Source organism: Bufo gargarizans, chromosome 4 (assembly GCF_014858855.1).
Source record: "Bufo gargarizans isolate SCDJY-AF-19 chromosome 4, ASM1485885v1, whole genome shotgun sequence".
Taxonomy (NCBI): Eukaryota; Metazoa; Chordata; class Amphibia; order Anura; family Bufonidae; genus Bufo; species Bufo gargarizans.
Window position 1 is genome coordinate 79,482,765 of NC_058083.1, and position 19,524 is coordinate 79,502,288.

The window sequence follows — 19,524 nt, forward strand, 5'->3', positions numbered from 1 at the left end:
CTAAAGGACCCTGGTACTAATGACAGGAATGAGACATCCTGTTCCTCCAAAAGGAAGGATGAACGGGAGTCTCCCTAAGGCCTAACACAAAACGACAAGGAAATGCAACACACAGAAAAGCCAAAATACAAAGGGAAAGTTAACACTTAAAGAGGACCTTTCATGGGTCCAGACTTTATAAGATAAGTAGCACGTTAGGTAGGGCATAAAGCAGGGATCCTATAGTGCTTACTATTATTCCTGGGCGCTGCTCCGTTCGCCCGCTGTTCCCTCCGGTATTTTCTCCGCTCAGTATGCTAATTACTAGCATCCGAACAGGGAGGAGGAGATGCCAGGGTTTATTAATGGGTGTCTCCTACTCCCTGGCTGTAGCGCTCTGCTCTGTGATTGGACAGTGCTACAGCCAGGGAGAAGGAGACGCCTACTGAGAAAGACTCAGTCTCCTCCTCATTGTTCCGATACTCCTCATTATAATACAAGGCACCAAAATCAACGGGGGGTCACAGCGGACAAACGGGGGGGGGGGGGATCTTTTGGGGAAAAAAACAGCCATGGCATCAGTGGGGGCCGCTCTATAAGGTAACACCCTAATTAGACTTTTGCAAAACTGATGAAAGGTCCTCTTTAACTTCCAAGAAGCTTTGGCAGCACCAGGAACCAAGCACCAGCTATCCACAGGTCCAACTGAAGCTATACTGGAAAAGGATGGGATCTGCACACCCTTAGCGGTGGGTGCTCGTTGAGGACGTATGTCAATCTATTTCAAAGGAGAAATCCATGGCACACCAAATTTTTCTTTTTCAGGAGATGCTTTTAACTTTGGAAGCGGCCAGAGCACACATGTCCAACTGAGGCCACAGATCCCTTGATAAAGGTCGTTATCCGACGGAAACGTTGGGGTTTCTTTTATGGCCTGTTACATTGACACTTTCTCTGGATGGAACAAAATGATGTAAAACAAAATGTTATGTATTAAAAGCATCTTCTGAAAAAGAAAAAAATGGTGTGCAGTGGATTTCTCCTTTGCAACTTAAGCTATAATCTGCACAACATTGTGGGAGAAACAACTATAAATAGGAAAAGTAAAATGACCACAATAGCAACACCTGGAGGTTAAGGGTGTGGCCAGTACCAGAAACAACACAGACGCCTATTGATCCACAAGGTAAACATGTCAAATCAAACCACGTGTTGCCAGCCTCAAAGATCTCCTGCCACTCACTTCACTGTCACAGGGACATCCACATGTCTCGGTACGTCCATGACAGTACCCCCCCCCCCTTCTAGGAGTGACCTCCTGGCACCCACGACCAACCTTATCCGTGTGAGACCTGTGAAAAGACTGGAATTCATGTCAGATGCTGGTACCCACAACCTCTCCTCGAGCCCATAACCCTTCCAGTGAACAAGATACTGAAGAGATCTACGGAAAGCTTGAGAGTCAATTATCTTGGTGATCTGGAATTCCAAACTACCGTCCACCATGGCAGGAGCGGGTGGCAAGGAAGACGAATCCAAAGGTTCAACGTATCTCTTCAACAAAGATTCATGAAACACATTATGTATTTTCAGAACATGAGGAAGTTCAAGATGAAAAACTACAGGATTAATAATGGCTTTGATCTTATATGGACCAATAAATCTTGGACCCAACTTCCAAGAAGGTGCCATCAACTTAATGTTTCTTGTTGACACACCAAATCACCCACTCTTAGGTCCTTCATACGTTTCCCGTCAGCCACACGTTTATACTTGTTGTCCATATTCATCAAGTTATTTTGAATTTTCCACCATATAGATGATAATGATGACGAAAAACGTTCCTCCTCAGGAATTCCAGAAGTATCTGAACCAGAAAAAGTCCCCCAAAAAGCGGCAACTTACCAGTGGACTCCTGTCTACGATTATCTATGGAAAACTCTGCCAAAGACAGAAACGAGGACCACTCTTCCTGGTTCTCAGAGACAAAACATCTTAAGTAAGTCTCCAGCCTCTGATTAGTGCACTCCGTTTGTCTGTTCGACTGAGGATGAAAAGCCGAAGAAAAAAACAGATGTACCCATAGACAAGTACAGAACGCCTTCCAGAATCTGGACACAAACTCAGTCCCACAATCCAAAACCACATCAGAGGGAATGCCACAGAGTTTCACAATGTTATCAACAAACACTTGAGCAAGTGTTTTAACATTAGGTAGACCAGACATTTTACTAAAACGATCAACCACCACCAAAATAACTGTCTTTCCTAATGAATTAGGCAGATCAGTGATAAAATCCATAGATAAATGAGTCCATGGTCTGAACGGGATGTGCAACGGAAGTAGGGATCCCGAAGGCTCAGTATGTGTCACCTTAGCGCGCGCACAGACACTACAGGCCGACACATATTCTTCAACACGCTTACACAACCTCGGCCACCAGAATCTACGAGAGATGAGGTCGGCAGTGGATCTGTTCCCAGGGTGTCCGGTAAGAACCAGACAGTGATGTTCCTTAAAAACCTTGTAACGCAATTCCGACGGCACAAACAATTTTCCAGAGGGGCAAGAATCCGGTGCATCTCCCTGAGCGTCTAACACCTTCACCTCTAGGTCAGGGCATAAGGCGGATATCACCACACCTTCCGATAGAATAGGACTCGGATTTTCAAAATCACTACCTCCAGGAAATCTACTGACAAGGCATCTGCCTTGACGTTCTTAACCCAGGACAATAGGTGACAGAGAAATTGAATCTGGTGAAAAACAAAGACCATCTGGCCTGCCTCGGGTTCAGTCAATTAGCTGACTCCAGGTAAGCCAGGTTTTTGTGATCTGTGAACACTGTGATCGGATGAATCGCCCCTTCCAACCAATGACGCTATTCCTTGAAAACAAACTTAATAGCCAGTAACTCTCTGTTACCACCATCGTAATTTCTCTCTGCAGAAGAGAGTTTTTTTAAAGAAAAAGGCACATGGACGCCGTTTGCCAGGTGACGGTCCCTGCGATAAAACTGCTCCTACTCCCACCTTGGACGTGTCCACTTCCACAATAAAAGACTGTGATACATCAAGCTGCACCAATATAAGGGCAGAAGAGAATCACTCCTTAACTGCAGAAAAAGCTCACAACGCTGAATCAGATTAGACTGAGACATTCGTCCCTTTCTTAGTCATGTTAGTTAAGGTTTTCACCACTGTCGAAAAGTTCTGAATACATTTTCGGTAATAATTGGTGAACCCCAAAAACTGAATAAGAGCCTTCAGATTTTCGTGTCGATCCCAGTCCAATACAGTACTGACTTTCTCCGGATCCATTAGAAACCCCGAAGACAACAACAGATATCCCAAAAATTGCACCTCGTGTACAGCAAAAACACACTTCTCTAATTTTGCGTACAATTTTTTATCCCTTGGGATCTGCAACACCTGTCTAACATGATCCTGATGTATCTCCATATCTGGAGAATAAATTAGAATGTCATCCAAAAACACGACTACAAACCTCCCCTACAAAATGCTGGAAAACTGCAGGAGCATTGGTTAACACAAAAGGCATGACCAGGTTCTTAAAGTGATCCTTTGGAGTATTGAAAGCTGTCTTTCATTCATTTCCTTCCTTGATCCTAACCAGATTATATGCTTCTCTTAAATCCAACTTATAGAACACCTTGGCAACACCTTGCCAACAATCTGGTTAATCAAATCAGGAATCAAAGGAAGGGGGTAAGGATTACGGACAGTAATCCAATTGAGCTCACAGAAATCCAGACATGGCCGAAGACCTCCGTCTTTTTCTTTTAACAAAAAAAAAACCTGCTGCCATGGAGATTTGGAAGGTCTTATGTGTCCTTTAGCTAAACTCTCGGTAATATACTCTCTCATGGCCAGTCTTTCAGGTCCAGAAAGGTTATACAACCTAGATTTGGGCAATTTAGCTCCAGGAATAAGGTTGATAGGACAATCATATTCCTGATGTGGAGGTAAATCCTGGCATTCACTCTCAGAAAATACGCTGGCAAAATCAGATATAAATGAAGGCATTGTCTTAGTAGTTAAAACAGAAAAAGACGAATTAAGACAATTGTCAACGCAATAATCACCCCACTCCAGAATCTGTCTAGCTTGTCATTCGATGGTTGGATTGTGCTTGCTCAACCACAGCAAACCCAGAACCACCGGAGCAGGGAGACCCTCCAACACAAAACACAAGATAAATTCCTGATGAAAGTCACCCATTTTTAATCTGATATCATGCACAACTTGCGATAAACACTTCTGAGCTAGAAGTGCAGAATCAATAGCAAAAATGGAAATGTTTTTCTCTAATGCACTCGGGGAAAACCTGTGCATACGGACAAACTGAGCATCAATCAGGTTCACCCCTGCCCCACTGTTGATAAAAACCTCAATCCTCACAGTTTGACTTTAGCGCCACCTCAGCAGTCAGGAGAAATCGGGTACTACCAGTCAAAGACAAATGCACATTTTATGACTCTCCTCTCACGCCTCCAAGAGTTAGATGGGAATTAGACATTCTGTTCCTCCAAAAGGAAGGATGAATAGGAGTTTCCCTAAGGCCTAATACAAAACAAAAAGGAAAAACACACAGAAAAGCCAAAATACAATGGGAAAGGTAACACTTAACTTCCAAGAAGCTATGGCAGCCCCAGGAACTCAGCCGAGATCCAAACACCAGCTATCCACATGTCCAACTGAAGCTATAAACCGCACAGCATTGTGGGAGAAACAACTATAAATAGGGAAAGTAAAATGACCACAATAGCAACACCTGGAGGTTAAGGGTGTTGCCAGTACCAGAAACAACACAGACACCTATTGATCCACAAGGTAAACATGTCAAATCAAATATGTGTTGCCAGTCTCAAAGATCTCCTGCCACTCACTGGGGGACATCCGTATGTCTCGGTACGTCTGTGACACCATGGGTTGAAGGGAAGGGATTAGGTTAAGAAATTGGCATGGGGGGGTGTTGTTTCAGTTTTCACCTCAAGCAGCAGAAAGGCTAGGTGCACCCCTGCATGGATCACCTTCTATGAAAACAACGGAACATGTGTTGCAAATATATTCATCAGAACATTACCTATTTTTTTATCAAGTTTTTTTATGTTAAACATATTTTAGAAGTTTTGGTGATTTTGTTTTTTTGACTTTCCAAGATCCTATCTATAACAAAAATTACAAAATCATGCATTTTTGCTTTGGCCACTAGGCCTAAAATATGTCATGACTTTCTGTTCATTGAGACCAGCCACATGGGCCAAAGACAAAAGGAACCTCATTGATTTCTATTGGACAGTTTTCTAGGCATGCTCTGTGACCTGTGCAGAGGTCAGGAGAGAGAAGATAAGCTGTGATGTCACCTATTGTCAATGGTGTATCCTATGTTACCTTTGCAAAGTATCATTATAATCCTGACTGTGATGATAATGCAATGGCTGCTAAGGTAGGAAGTAGGTAGAATAGGAAGTCTTGACATATTTTAGGCTTAGGGATTAGTGTGAAAACTACACAATTTTAGGTATTTTATGAGATATAGATAGTAGTATGGAAAATTTAAATAAAAATAAAAATGTAAAAAAAATGGTATAAAGTTACTAGTTATAAGTAGGGATGAGCGAACTCGAACTGTATAGTTCGGGTTCGTACCGAATTTTGGGGTGTCCGTGACACGGACCCGAACCCGGACATTTTCGTAAAAGTCCGGGTTCGGGTTCGGTGTTCGTCGCTTTCTTCGCGCTTTTGTGACGCTTTCTTGGCGCTTTTTGAAAGGCTGCAAAGCAGCCAATCAACAAGCGTCATACTACTTGCCCCAAGAGGCCATCACAGCCATGCCTACTATTGGCATGGCTGTGATTGGCCAGAGCACCATGTGACCCAGCCTCTATTTAAGCTGGAGTCACATAGCGCCGCCCGTCACTCTGCTCTGATTAGCGTAGGGAGAGGTTGCGGCTGCGACAGTAGGGCGAGATTAGGCAGATTAACTCCTCCAAAGGACTTGATTAACTGATCGATCTGCAGCTGTGGATCATTGAGCTGCTGATCCTCAATTGCTCACTGTTTTTAGGCTGCACAGACCGTTTGTCAGTCACATTTTTCTGGGGTGATCGGCGGCCATTTTGTGTCTTGTGGTGCGCCAGCACAAGCTGCGACCAAGTGCATTTAACCCTCAATGGTGTGGTTGTTTTTTGGCTAAAGCCTACATCAGGGTGAAGCTGTCACACCAAGTGCATTTAACCAGCAATAGTCTGTTCATTTTTTGGCCATATACAAAATCAGGGGCAAGCTGCGCCTGTCACCAAGTGCATTTAACCCTCAATGGTGTGGTTGTTTTTTGGCTAAAGCCTACATCAGGGTGAAGCTGTCACACCAAGTGCATTTAACCAGCAATAGTCTGTTCATTTTTTGGCCATATACTAAATCAGGGGCAAGCTGCGCCTGTCACCAAGTGCATTTAACCCTCAATGGTGTGGTTGTTTTTTGGCTAAAGCCTACATCAGGGTGAAGCTGTCACACCAAGTGCATTTAACCAGCAATAGTCTGTTTATTTTTTGGCCATATCCCAGTCTAATTCTGTCACTAAATCCATACCGGTCACCCAGCGCCTAAATACTAGGCCTCAAATTTATATCCAGCTAAATCTGTCCCTAGTGCTGTAGCTGGGCGAGTTATTTAGTGTCCGTTCAAGCACATTTCTTGTTCTGGGTTGAAATACAATTCCCAATTTAGCAATTTCATAATTTAGTGGTTTCTGCTATATCAGAGCTATTTGAAATCTATCCCTAAAAGGGTATATAATATTCAAGGTGCACATTGGGTCATTCAGAATAACTTCACACACACCCGCTACTGTGTATTTCCAAGTCTAATTCTGTCACTAAACCCATACCTGTCACGCAGCGCCTAAATACTAGGCCTCAAATTTATATCCAGCTAAATCTGTCCCTAGTGCTGTAGCTGGGCGAGTTATTTAGTGTCCGTTCAAGCACATTTCTTGTTCTGGGTTGAAATACAATTCCCAATTTAGCAATTTCATAATTTAGTGGTTTCTGCTATATCAGAGCTATTTGAAATCTATCCCTAAAAGGGTATATAATATTCAAGGTGCACATTGGGTCATTCAGAATAACTTCACACACACCCGCTACTGTGTATTTCCAAGTCTAATTCTGGCACTAAACCCATACCTGTCACCCAGCGCCTAAATACTAGGCCTCAAATTTATATCCCGCTAAATCTGTCCTTAGTGCTGTAGCTGGGCGAGTTATTTAGTGTCCGTTCAAGCACATTTCTTGTTCTGGGTTGAAATACAATTCCCAATTTAGCAATTTCATAATTTAGTGGTTTCTGCTATATCAGAGCTATTTGAAATCTATCCCTAAAAGGGTATATAATATTCAAGGTGCACATTGGGTCATTCAGAATAACTTCACACACACCCGCTACTGTGTATTTCCAAGTCTAATTCTGGCACTAAACCCATACCTGTCACCCAGCGCCTAAATACTAGGCCTCAAATTTATATCCCGCTAAATCTGTCCTTAGTGCTGTAGCTGGGCGAGTTATTTAGTGTCCGTTCAAGCACATTTCTTGTTCTGGGTTGAAATACAATTCCCAATTTAGCAATTTCATAATTTAGTGGTTTCTGCTATATCAGAGCTATTTGAAATCTATCCCTAAAAGGGTATATAATATTCAAGGTGCACATTGGGTCATTCAGAATAACTTCACACACACCCGCTACTGTGTATTTCCAAGTCTAATTCTGGCACTAAACCCATACCTGTCACCCAGCGCCTAAATACTAGGCCTCAAATTTATATCCCGCTAAATCTGTCCTTAGTGCTGTAGCTGGGCGAGTTATTTAGTGTCCGTTCAAGCACATTTCTTGTTCTGGGTTGAAATACAATTCCCAATTTAGCAATTTCATAATTTAGTGGTTTCTGCTATATCAGAGCTATTTGAAATCTATCCCTAAAAGGGTATATAATATTCAAGGTGCACATTGGGTCATTCAGAATAACTTCACACACACCCGCTACTGTGTATTTCCAAGTCTAATTCTGGCACTAAACCCATACCTGTCACCCAGCGCCTAAATACTAGGCCTCAAATTTATATCCCGCTAAATCTGTCCTTAGTGCTGTAGCTGGGCGAGTTATTTAGTGTCCGTTCAAGCACATTTCTTGTTCTGGGTTGAAATACAATTCCCAATTTAGCAATTTCATAATTTAGTGGTTTCTGCTATATCAGAGCTATTTGAAATCTATCCCTAAAAGGGTATATAATATTCAAGGTGCACATTGGGTCATTCAGAATAACTTCACACACACCCGCTACTGTGTATTTCCAAGTCTAATTCTGGCACTAAACCCATACCTGTCACCCAGCGCCTAAATACTAGGCCTCAAATTTATATCCCGCTAAATCTGTCCTTAGTGCTGTAGCTGGGCGAGTTATTTAGTGTCCGTTCAAGCACATTTCTTGTTCTGGGTTGAAATACAATTCCCAATTTAGCAATTTCATAATTTAGTGGTTTCTGCTATATCAGAGCTATTTGAAATCTATCCCTAAAAGGGTATATAATATTCAAGGTGCACATTGGGTCATTCAGAATAACTTCACACACACCCGCTACTGTGTATTTCCAAGTCTAATTCTGGCACTAAACCCATACCTGTCACCCAGCGCCTAAATACTAGGCCTCAAATTTATATCCAGCTAAATCTGTCCTTAGTGCTGTAGCTGGGCGAGTTATTTAGTGTCCGTTCAAGCACATTTCTTGTTCTGGGTTGAAATACAATTCCCAATTTAGCAATTTCATAATTTAGTGGTTTCTGCTATATCAGAGCTATTTGAAATCTATCCCTAAAAGGGTATATAATATTCAAGGTGCACATAGGGTCATTCAGAATAACTTCACACACACGCTTCTGTGCATTTCCAAGTCTAATTCTGTCACTAAATCCATACCGGTCACCCAGCGCCTAAATACTAGGCCTCAAATTTATATCCAGCTAAATCTGTCCCTAGTGCTGTAGCTGGGCGAGTTATTTAGTGTCCGTTCAAGCACATTTCTTGTTCTGGGTTGAAATACAATTCCCAATTTAGCAATTTCATAATTTAGTGGTTTCTGCTATATCAGAGCTATTTGAAATCTATCCCTAAAAGGGTATATAATATTCAAGGTGCACATAGGGTCATTCAGAATAACTTCACACACCCGCTACTGTGCATTTCCAAATCTAATTCTGTCACTAAACCCATACCTGTCACCCAGCGCCTAAATACTAGGCCTCAAATTTATATCCCGCTAAATCTCTCGTTACCGCTGTCCTGTTGTGGCTGGGAAAGTTATTTAGTGTCCGTCAAAGCACATTTTTTGTTCTGGGTTGAAATACAATTCCCAATTTAGCAATTTCATAATTTAGTCGTTTCTGCTATATCAGAGCTATTTGAAATCTATCCCTAAAAGGGTAGATCATATTGAAGGTGCACATAGGGTCATTCAGAATAACTTCACACACACGCTTCTGTGCATTTCCAAGTCTAATTCTGTCACTAAATCCATACCGGTCACCCAGCGCCTAAATACTAGGCCTCAAATTTATATCCCGCTGAATTTGAATACAATACATTGGGCCAAATAATATATTTGTTGTTGTGGTGAACCATAACAATGAGAAAAACATCTAGTAAGGGACGCGGACGTGGACATGGTCGTGGTGGTGTTAGTGGACCCTCTGGTGCTGGGAGAGGACGTGGCCGTTCTGCCACATCCACACGTCCTAGTGTACCAACTACCTCAGGTCCCAGTAGCCACCAGAATTTACAGCGATATATGGTGGGGCCCAATGCCGTTCTAAGGATGGTAAGGCCTGAGCAGGTACAGGCATTAGTCAATTGGGTGGCCGACAGTGGATCCAGCACGTTCACATTATCTCCCACCCAGTCTTCTGCAGAAAGCGCACAGATGGCGCCTGAAAACCAACCCCATCAGTCTGTCACATCACCCCCATGCATACCAGGGAAACTGTCTCAGCCTCAAGTTATGCAGCAGTCTCTTATGCTGTTTGAAGACTCCGCTGGCAGGGTTTCCCAAGGGCATCCACCTAGCCCTTCCCCAGCGGTGAAAGACATAGAATGCACTGACGCACAACCACTTATGTTTCCTGATGATGAGGACATGGGAATACCACCTCAGCATGTCTCTGATGATGACGAAACACAGGTGCCAACTGCTGCGTCTTTCTGCAGTGTGCAGACTGAACAGGAGGTCAGGGATCAAGACTGGGTGGAAGACGATGCAGGGGACGATGAGGTCCTAGACCCCACATGGAATGAAGGTCGTGCCACTGACTTTCACAGTTCGGAGGAAGAGGCAGTGGTGAGACCGAGCCAACAGCGTAGCAAAAGAGGGAGCAGTGGGCAAAAGCAGAACACCCGCCGCCAAGAGACTCCGCCTGCTACTGACCGCCGCCATCTGGGACCGAGCACCCCAAAGGCAGCTTCAAGGAGTTCCCTGGCATGGCACTTCTTCAAACAATGTGCTGACGACAAGACCCGAGTGGTTTGCACGCTGTGCCATCAGAGCCTGAAGCGAGGCATTAACGTTCTGAACCTGAGCACAACCTGCATGACCAGGCACCTGCATGCAAAGCATGAACTGCAGTGGAGTAAACACCTTAAAACCAAGGAAGTCACTCAGGCTCCCCCTGCTACCTCTTCTGCTGCTGCCGCCTCGGCCTATTCTGCTGCTGCCGCCTCGGCCTCTTCCTCCGCCTCTGGAGGAACGTTGGCACCTGCCGCCCAGCAAACAGGGGATGTACCACCAACACCACCACCACCACCTCCGTCACCAAGCGTCTCAACCATGTCACACGCCAGCGTTCAGCTCTCCATCTCACAAACATTTGATAGAAAGCGTAAATTCCCACCTAGCCACCCTCGATCCCTGGCCCTGAATGCCAGCATTTCTAAACTACTGGCCTATGAAATGCTGTCATTTAGGCTGGTGGACACAGACAGCTTCAAACAGCTCATGTCGCTTGCTGTCCCACAGTATGTTGTTCCCAGCCGGCACTACTTCTCCAAGAGAGCCGTGCCTTCCCTGCACAACCAAGTATCCGATAAAATCAAGTGTGCACTGCGCAACGCCATCTGTGGCAAGGTCCACCTAACCACAGATACGTGGACCAGTAAGCACGGCCAGGGACGCTATATCTCCCTAACTGCACACTGGGTAAATGTAGTGGCAGCTGGGCCCCAGGCGGAGAGCTGTTTGGCGCACGTCCTTCCGCCGCCAAGGATCGCAGGGCAACATTCTTTGCCTCCTGTTGCCACCTCCTCCTTCTCGGCTTCCTCCTCCTCTTCTTCCACCTGCTCATCCAGTCAGCCACACACCTTCACCACCAACTTCAGCACAGCCCGGGGTAAACGTCAGCAGGCCATTCTGAAACTCATATGTTTGGGGGACAGGCCCCACACCGCACAGGAGTTGTGGCGGGGTATAGAACAACAGACCGACGAGTGGTTGCTGCCGGTGAGCCTCAAGCCCGGCCTGGTGGTGTGTGATAATGGGCGAAATCTCGTTGCAGCTCTGGGACTAGCCAATTTGACGCACATCCCTTGCTTGGCGCATGTGCTGAATTTGGTGGTGCAGAAGTTCATTCACAACTACCCCGACATGTCAGAGCTGCTGCATAAAGTGCGGGCCGTCTGTTCGCGCTTCCGGCGTTCACATCCTGCTGCTGCTCGCCTGTCTGCGCTACAGCGTAACTTCGGCCTTCCCGCTCACCGCCTCATATGCGACGTGCCCACCAGGTGGAACTCCACCTTGCACATGCTGGACAGACTGTGCGAGCAGCAGCAGGCCATAGTGGAGTTTCAGCTGCAGCACGCACGGGTCAGTCGCACTACAGAACAGCACCACTTCACCACCAATGACTGGGCCTCCATGCGAGACCTGTGTGCCCTGTTGCGCTGTTTCGAGTACTCCACCAACATGGCCAGTGGCGATGACACCGTTATCAGCGTTACAATACCACTTCTATGTCTCCTTGAGAAAACACTTAGGGCGATGATGGAAGAGGAGGTGGCCCAGGAGGAGGAGGAGGAGGAGGAGGAAGAGGGGTCATTTTTAGCACTTTCAGGCCAGTCTCTTCGAAGTGACTCAGAGGGAGGTTTTTGGCAACAGCAGAGGCCAGGTACAAATGTGGCCAGCCAGGGCCCACTACTGGAGGACGAGGAGGACGAGGATGAGGAGGAGGTGGAGGAGGATGAGGATGAAGCATGGTCACAGCGGGGTGGCACCCAACGCAGCTCGGGTCCATCACTGGTGCGTGGCTGGGGGGAAAGGCAGGACGATGACGATACGCCTCCCACAGAGGACAGCTTGTCCTTATCCCTGGGCAGCCTGGCACACATGAGCGACTACATGCTGCAGTGCCTGCGCAACGACAGCAGAGTTGCCCACATTTTAACCTGTGCGGACTACTGGGTTGCCACCCTGCTGGATCCACGCTACAAAGACAATGTGCCCACCTTACTTCCTGCACTGGAGCGTGATAGGAAGATGCGCGAGTACAAGCGCACGTTGGTAGACGCGCTACTGAGAGCATTCCCAAATGTCACAGGGGAACAAGTGGAAGCCCAAGGCCAAGGCAGAGGAGGAGCAAGAGGTCGCCAAGGCAGCTGTGTCACGGCCAGCTCCTCTGAGGGCAGGGTTAGCATGGCAGAGATGTGGAAAACTTTTGTCAACACGCCACAGCTAACTGCACCACCACCTGATACGCAACGTGTTAGCAGGAGGCAACATTTCACTAACATGGTGGAACAGTACGTGTGCACACCCCTCCACGTACTGACTGATGGTTCGGCCCCATTCAACTTCTGGGTCTCTAAATTGTCCACGTGGCCAGAGCTAGCCTTTTATGCCTTGGAGGTGCTGGCCTGCCCGGCAGCCAGCGTTTTGTCTGAACGTGTATTCAGCACGGCAGGGGGCGTCATTACAGACAAACGCAGCCGCCTGTCTACAGCCAATGTGGACAAGCTGACGTTCATAAAAATGAACCAGGCATGGATCCCACAGGACCTGTCCGTCCCTTGTCCAGATTAGACATTAACTACCTCCCCATAACCATATATTATTGGACTCCAGGGCACTTCCTCATTCAATCCTATTTTTATTTTCATTTTACCATTATATTGCGATGCTACCCAAAGTTGAATGAACCTCTCCTCTGCCTGTGTGCTAGGCCTAAATATATGCCAATGGACTGTTGCAGTGGTGGCTGACATGAAGCCTGATTCTCTGCTATGACATGCAGACTAATTCTCTGCTGACATGAAGCCAGATTGTCTGTTACGGGACCTCTCTCCTCTGCCTGGGTGCTGGGCCTAAATTTATGACAATGGACTGTTGCAGTGGTGGCTGACGTGAAGCCTCATTCTCTGCTATGACATGCAGACTGATTCTCTGCTGACATGAAGCCAGATTGTCTGTTACGGGACCTCTCTCCTCTGCCTGTGTGCTAGGCCTAAATATATGCCAATGGACTGTTGCAGTGGTGGCTGACGTGAAGCCTGATTCTCTGCTATGACATGCAGACTGATTCTCTGCTGACATGAAGCCAGATCCTCTGTTACGGGACCTCTCTCCTCTGCCTGTGTGTGTGCTGGGCCTAAATATATGCCAATGGACTGTTGCAGTGGTGGCTGACGTGAAGCCTCATTCTCTGCTATGACATGCAGACTGATTCTCTGCTGACATGAAGCCAGATTCTCTGTTACGGGACCTCTCTCCTCTGCCTGTGTGTGTGCTGGGCCTAAATATATGCCAATGGACTGTTGCAGTGGTGGCTGACGTGAAGCCTCATTCTCTGCTATGACATGCAGACTAATTCTCTGCTGACATGAAGACAGATTCTCTGTTACGGGACCTCTCTCCTCTGCCTGTGTGTGTGCTGGGCCTAAATATATGCCAATGGACTGTTGCAGTGGTGGCTGACGTGAAGCCTCATTCTCTGCTATGACATGCAGACTAATTCTCTGCTGACATGAAGACAGATTCTCTGTTACGGGACCTCTCTCCTCTGCCTGGGTGCCGGGGCCTAAATATCTGAGAATGGACTGTTCCAGTGGTGGGTGACGGGAAGCCAGATTCTCTGCTATGGAACCTCTCTCCAATTGATTTTGGTTAATTTTTATTTATTTAATTTTTAATTTAATTCATTTCCCTATCCACATTTGTTTGCAGGGGATTTACCTACATGTTGCTGCCTTTTGCAGCCCTCTAGCTCTTTCCTGGGCTGTTTTACAGCCTTTTTAGTGCCGAAAAGTTCGGGTCCCCATTGACTTCAATGGGGTTCGGGTTCGGGACGAAGTTCGGATCGGGTTCGGATCCCGAACCCGAACATTTCCGGGATGTTCGGCCGAACTTCTCGAACCCGAACATCCAGGTGTTCGCTCAACTCTAGTTATAAGTAAAATGTACAAAAATTCTATTAATGTTCCATCATAGTTGTAATATTAGAGGTCATTATAAACAAAAAATTGAATTATATAAATGTATTGATTAAAATGTGATAATTAATGTATTATCTGTAGTCCCTAAATCACAGCCCATGATACATTTTATCGTCTCTAATTCTCTGCTTGGGCAGGTCTTCTGCCAGTTTGCTCCCGTCAGTGCCAACCACATACAATACAGATAATCATTTCAGTGCTATAAAAGTGCATTTCATGTTACAAGAAACTAATTCCCTTTTATAGGCCTATGTGTTTTGTCAAGCAATTAGAAATCCCACAGTACGGTTACAGGAACAATGTATCAACGACCACACCTCGCTCCAACTTGGCCAAGGAACTAGAGAAATATTCAAAGACTACGTTTGAGTATAACAATTATGAAAACCATGCATATGGAAAGAGGGCTATGGCTCCAAAGGTGCAGTCCAGGGATATATCTCCAAAAGGATTTGATGGTAAGTGGCCTGTGACATTGTGCCCCTGTTTAATGTAAAATATATGTAAAAATTATTATTATACAATATTGTGTGTTTGACTTGTATGATTACAGAGTTTAAAATCCACTGCATGGACAAAGAGTTCAATGATAACATGACGGCTACCTGCATTCCCCACCAGAGGGAGCTCAGGAGCTTATTGCATAGTGCTATACATTACAGTCAATAATAATCCAGTGAACACCTAAGCTCCCTCTAGTGTTGGCGACAAGCAGCCGCATGGTATCTTTTAACTGTTTATGCAGTGGTTTTGGAGCTCTGTATCAGAAAGAAACAGAAATCTAGCCCCTAGATTAAAGGGGTTGTCTGACTTCAGCAAGTGACATTTATCATGTAGAGAAAGTTAATACAAGGCACTTACTAATGTATTGTTATTACCCATATTGCCTCCATTGCTGGCTTCCTTAATTTTTCTATCACATTATACACTGCTCGTTTCCATGGTTATGACCACCCTGCAATCCATCAGTCATGGTCATGCTTGCACACTATAGGAAAAGCTATCGGCCTCTCTGGTGTCCAGGAGTGTGAGAGTGCACATAGGCTGGTGCTTTTTTCTATAGTGTGCAAGCATGACCATGACTGATGGATTGCAGGGTGGTCTGTAACCATGGAAACGAGCAGTGTATAATGTGATAGAAAAATTAATCCAGGCAGCAAAGGAAGCAATATGGATAATAACAATATATTATTAAGTGTCTTCTATTAACTTTCTGTACATGATAAATGCATTTTGCTGAAGTGAGACAGCCCCCTTAAGAACTTCTTAGCACATATTTATATAGAAACATAGTACCCTGATTTATCAAGACTAGAGTGTGTTACATAGAGCCTGCACTCCCGGTTAAGGCATTTAATTTATGTCTGGGTGCCAGCCTCATCATACATTTCCTCTGCTAGTCACTATTGTAAACAATTATCTCTATGGCAGGGGCAGTGGCCCTGCCCACACCCCACCCTCACAGTGCCCCCTTATCAGAAATCTGGAGACGGTGGAGTAAAAATTCAGTGGAGACTAAAGTCACAATTGTTCTGCTAGATTTATTTCAAGCTGGCAGCTCAAGAGGTGTGTCCTTTCTAAAGGGGCAAGTCCTTTATTGTGGTGTGTGTCCTTGCTGCTGCAGTTCCTTCCCTGTAACTGTCACAGCTTCTAACAGTAGATACCGCTGATGGCAGTTGAAGAATAGAACTGAGCATGTGCGACCATCTCTGTAAGATGGACATAGAAATAAGGAAACAAACAGCAGGTGGTGCTATAGAGATATATATTATTGAAAAAAAACAAAAAATGTATTGCATGCAAATGCAAAAGTTTCAGTTCAAGGTGCTGGTTTGAAAAATTTTCAATATTTTTTGTAGCGACAATTAAAGTTTTGATTGATGGGGGGGTCAGAGCCCTGAGACACCCACCGATCACTAGAATGAGGAGAAAGAACTCTCCAGACAGTCTCCAGTTTGTCTGCAGCGTGGAGAGACTTTACTCTATATGAACGCTTCTTTCACACTGCAGTTATGAGCTCCAGCAGGCTGTTCCAGCAGAGAACAGCACTCCCGAGCTCTCGTGATCCAGCACTGCCAGATGTAAATGGAATGCCTGCTGGCCTCATTGACTATAATGGGGTCTGATGGAGATCCAGCTGTTACCTGGCAAATATGCTGGGATTCAGCCAGATAAAAAAACACTGCAGTCAATTGAGACGTCGACATTCCGGTTAACAACTGGGAATGCCGGATCAAGAGAGCTCTGGCAGAACAGCCTGTCATAACTCATAATGGCAGGTACATTTTTGTAAATCACATCTTTACCGATCCAAGGTTCCCCACTGTGGAGGTGAAGCCATCTTCTCAGTAGATCAATTTTGGACAGCAGGTTCTCTAATGGAAGCAGATCCCTGATCACATATTGCTCATTCCCATGACAGGTAGCCCCAGGGTCTGACTGGCTCACCAGAGTACTAGAGGATCCTCCAGTGGGCCCAAGCTCTGACACAATAATGGGCAGGCCCCTAAAAACAGAGAAGAAGAAGAAGATTTAGAGCTGAGCTGACTTTGGAATTCCTGTAAACAAGGGGAAAAATGTATTCAACTCTACAAAAAATGCAGGTTCAGGAGTAGTGTCCCTTTAAGAAGTTTTTTTTTTCTTGTACATTGGTACAAAAAATGCCTTCAACTCTACAACAAATGCAAGTTCTAGAGTAGTGTCCCTTTAAGAAGATAACAAAATTTACTTAAAATTGCATAATGTGCATAAGTCCTTTATACAGAGATGATGGACCCACAGAATCATTTTTTCTGGTGGGTCCAAGGAAATTCAGTCTGACACTGGGTAGCCCTAAAATTCAAGGGGAAAAATGCCTTCAAATGCAAGTTCAGGAGTAGTGTCCCTTTAAGAAGTCATTTTTTTTTCTTGTACTTTGGTACTGTTTGCCTCTCAGGCTCAGACAATCTATGACTTCTTTTGTGGATGCTGAAATTCTGAATTTCACAAGAGATGAGGAGCCATAGGTCGCCCATCTCTGCTCTGAAACATTCAACAAGCAAGATGCCTGTACTGAATGGAGCCAGTGTGAGATCGCTGCAGACAATTCCCGTTGTCTTGAAATGATCGATTACATCTTTTTTTCTCCGCAGCTAAACGTTACTGTAAGAACTCCAGCCCGACAAGCAGCACAACGAGCAGCTATGCCCCCAGCAGCAGCAGTAGCAATATGAGTTGTGGTGGAGGCAGCAGCGCCAGCAGTACGTGTAGCAAAAGCAGCTTCGATTACTCCCATGACATGGAAGCCGCACACATGGCTGCTACCGCAATCCTGAACCTGTCAACTCGCTGCAGGGAGATGCCACAAAACCTCTCTACCAAACCTCAAGATCTCTGCAACAGGGTAAATAAGGCATTCATGTGCACCTACCGTGAGCTAGCTGCTAGCACACAACTGACTATGTGATTTGACCTTATCGGCAGTATGCTGCATCATTTCTGTTAAAGGGGTTGTCCGGGTTCAGAGCTGATCGGACATATCCTCATTTTCAAACAAGCAGGCCCTCTGACATGAACATCAGCGCATACCCTGCTCTGATGCTCTCCCTTGCCCTGCGCAACGCAGCGCTGTTTGTTTATATTCACACTGCTTCCGCCCAGCAGTGAGCCTGGTGATGTCTCCGGCACTAATGGGTCGGCTTTAGCGCTGCCCTAGCCTGTAAAACAGCTATTTCCAAAGGATAAAGAGATAATCCCACGGCGCAAAAAGACCAGCCTTTGTTGTCAAACAGGAACTTTTTTATTTTTATAGTAGGTGGTACAACGCGTTTCGGGGTAGAGAAAACCCCTTCATCAGGTACAGTCTGTACCTAATTAAGTGCTGCATGACCATCTGACTTTTGGGTTTCACCACCTCTGACTAAATCCTACATTAGCGTTGTGCCTATCATTTGCACAACCTAACACGGTGAGCCCCGATTACGGAGTCATTCATTTATTACCTGCCTGACGTTTTTACCCTATGGTGCGTCTGTTCTATTTCTCTTAGAAAAACATTGCCTGTTACACTAAGGCTCCATTCACACATTCGCAATTCTGTTCTGCATTTTGCGGAACGGAATTGCGGACCCATTCAATTCTATGGGTCCACTTCCGGGTCCACAATTCCGATCCTGAAAACAATTGAACATGTCCTATTCTTGTCCGCAATTGCGGACAAGAATAGGCATTTTCTACTAAGTGCCTGGCGATGTGCGGTCCGCAAAATGCGGAACGCACATTGGCGGTGTCCGTGTTTTGTGGATCCGCGGATCCGCAAAAAACACACGGATGTGTGAATGGACCCTAACTGTAAAACAGCTATGGCAGTGCTAAAGTCCACCCATCAGTGCTGGTGACATCAACCCCTTTAACCAATATGAAAAGCATACATCCACTTTTTGGAAAAATACTTAAGAATCTTAAGAAGTAGTGACATATCACTAAAACCCTTGATGATCACCTGATTGGAGGGACGGATGCTTTTTTCATGCACAGCTACACTCCCACCTAGCTGCCGTGCAGGGAATTGCTCCATGCAAGTGAAGTTGGGTTCCGTTACATTTATCTTCACATAGGGCATACTGGGGCGCTGCGGTCACATTCATTCCTATTGATATGCCATCACTTCCAATGGCGGTATACTCTTTATACATAGAAAGGCTATGGTATCTGGCCTTTATTGGTATGGCTTCTTTTAACCTCATTAACTATTGCACTAATAGAACATGTATGGCTGTAGGGAACTGATTAGTCTATAATCTGTGAATAGCATGCAGACTGCTGACTGTCCTAGTCTGTACACAGCTGATCAGCCTGCCGCAGGGAAATAGGATAAATGCAGCCCTACATGCAATTAGTGGCTGTCAGTCCCACTGGTAAAGAGATTGGCCCCAATTATAACTACCATTAAATCTACCAAAGCAAGGTTGTTTTAGGGTGCATTACAAATGTAAAAACTGGTTTTGAATATCTTAC

The 19,524-nt window shown here is 45.1% G+C and overlaps 1 protein-coding gene across 1 annotated transcript in view; it reads left to right on the forward strand.

Moving 5' to 3' along the window:
* The window catches only part of MYT1L (myelin transcription factor 1 like), a 246,292-nt gene that overhangs the window by 151,159 nt on the left and 75,609 nt on the right, over window positions 1-19,524 (forward strand). The window contains exons 10-12 of the mRNA XM_044290651.1: window positions 14,776-14,987; window positions 16,019-16,021; window positions 17,661-17,911. Coding sequence (XP_044146586.1) covers window positions 14,776-14,987; window positions 16,019-16,021; window positions 17,661-17,911 — 466 coding nt within the window. The remainder of the gene's footprint in view (window positions 1-14,775; window positions 14,988-16,018; window positions 16,022-17,660; window positions 17,912-19,524) is intronic.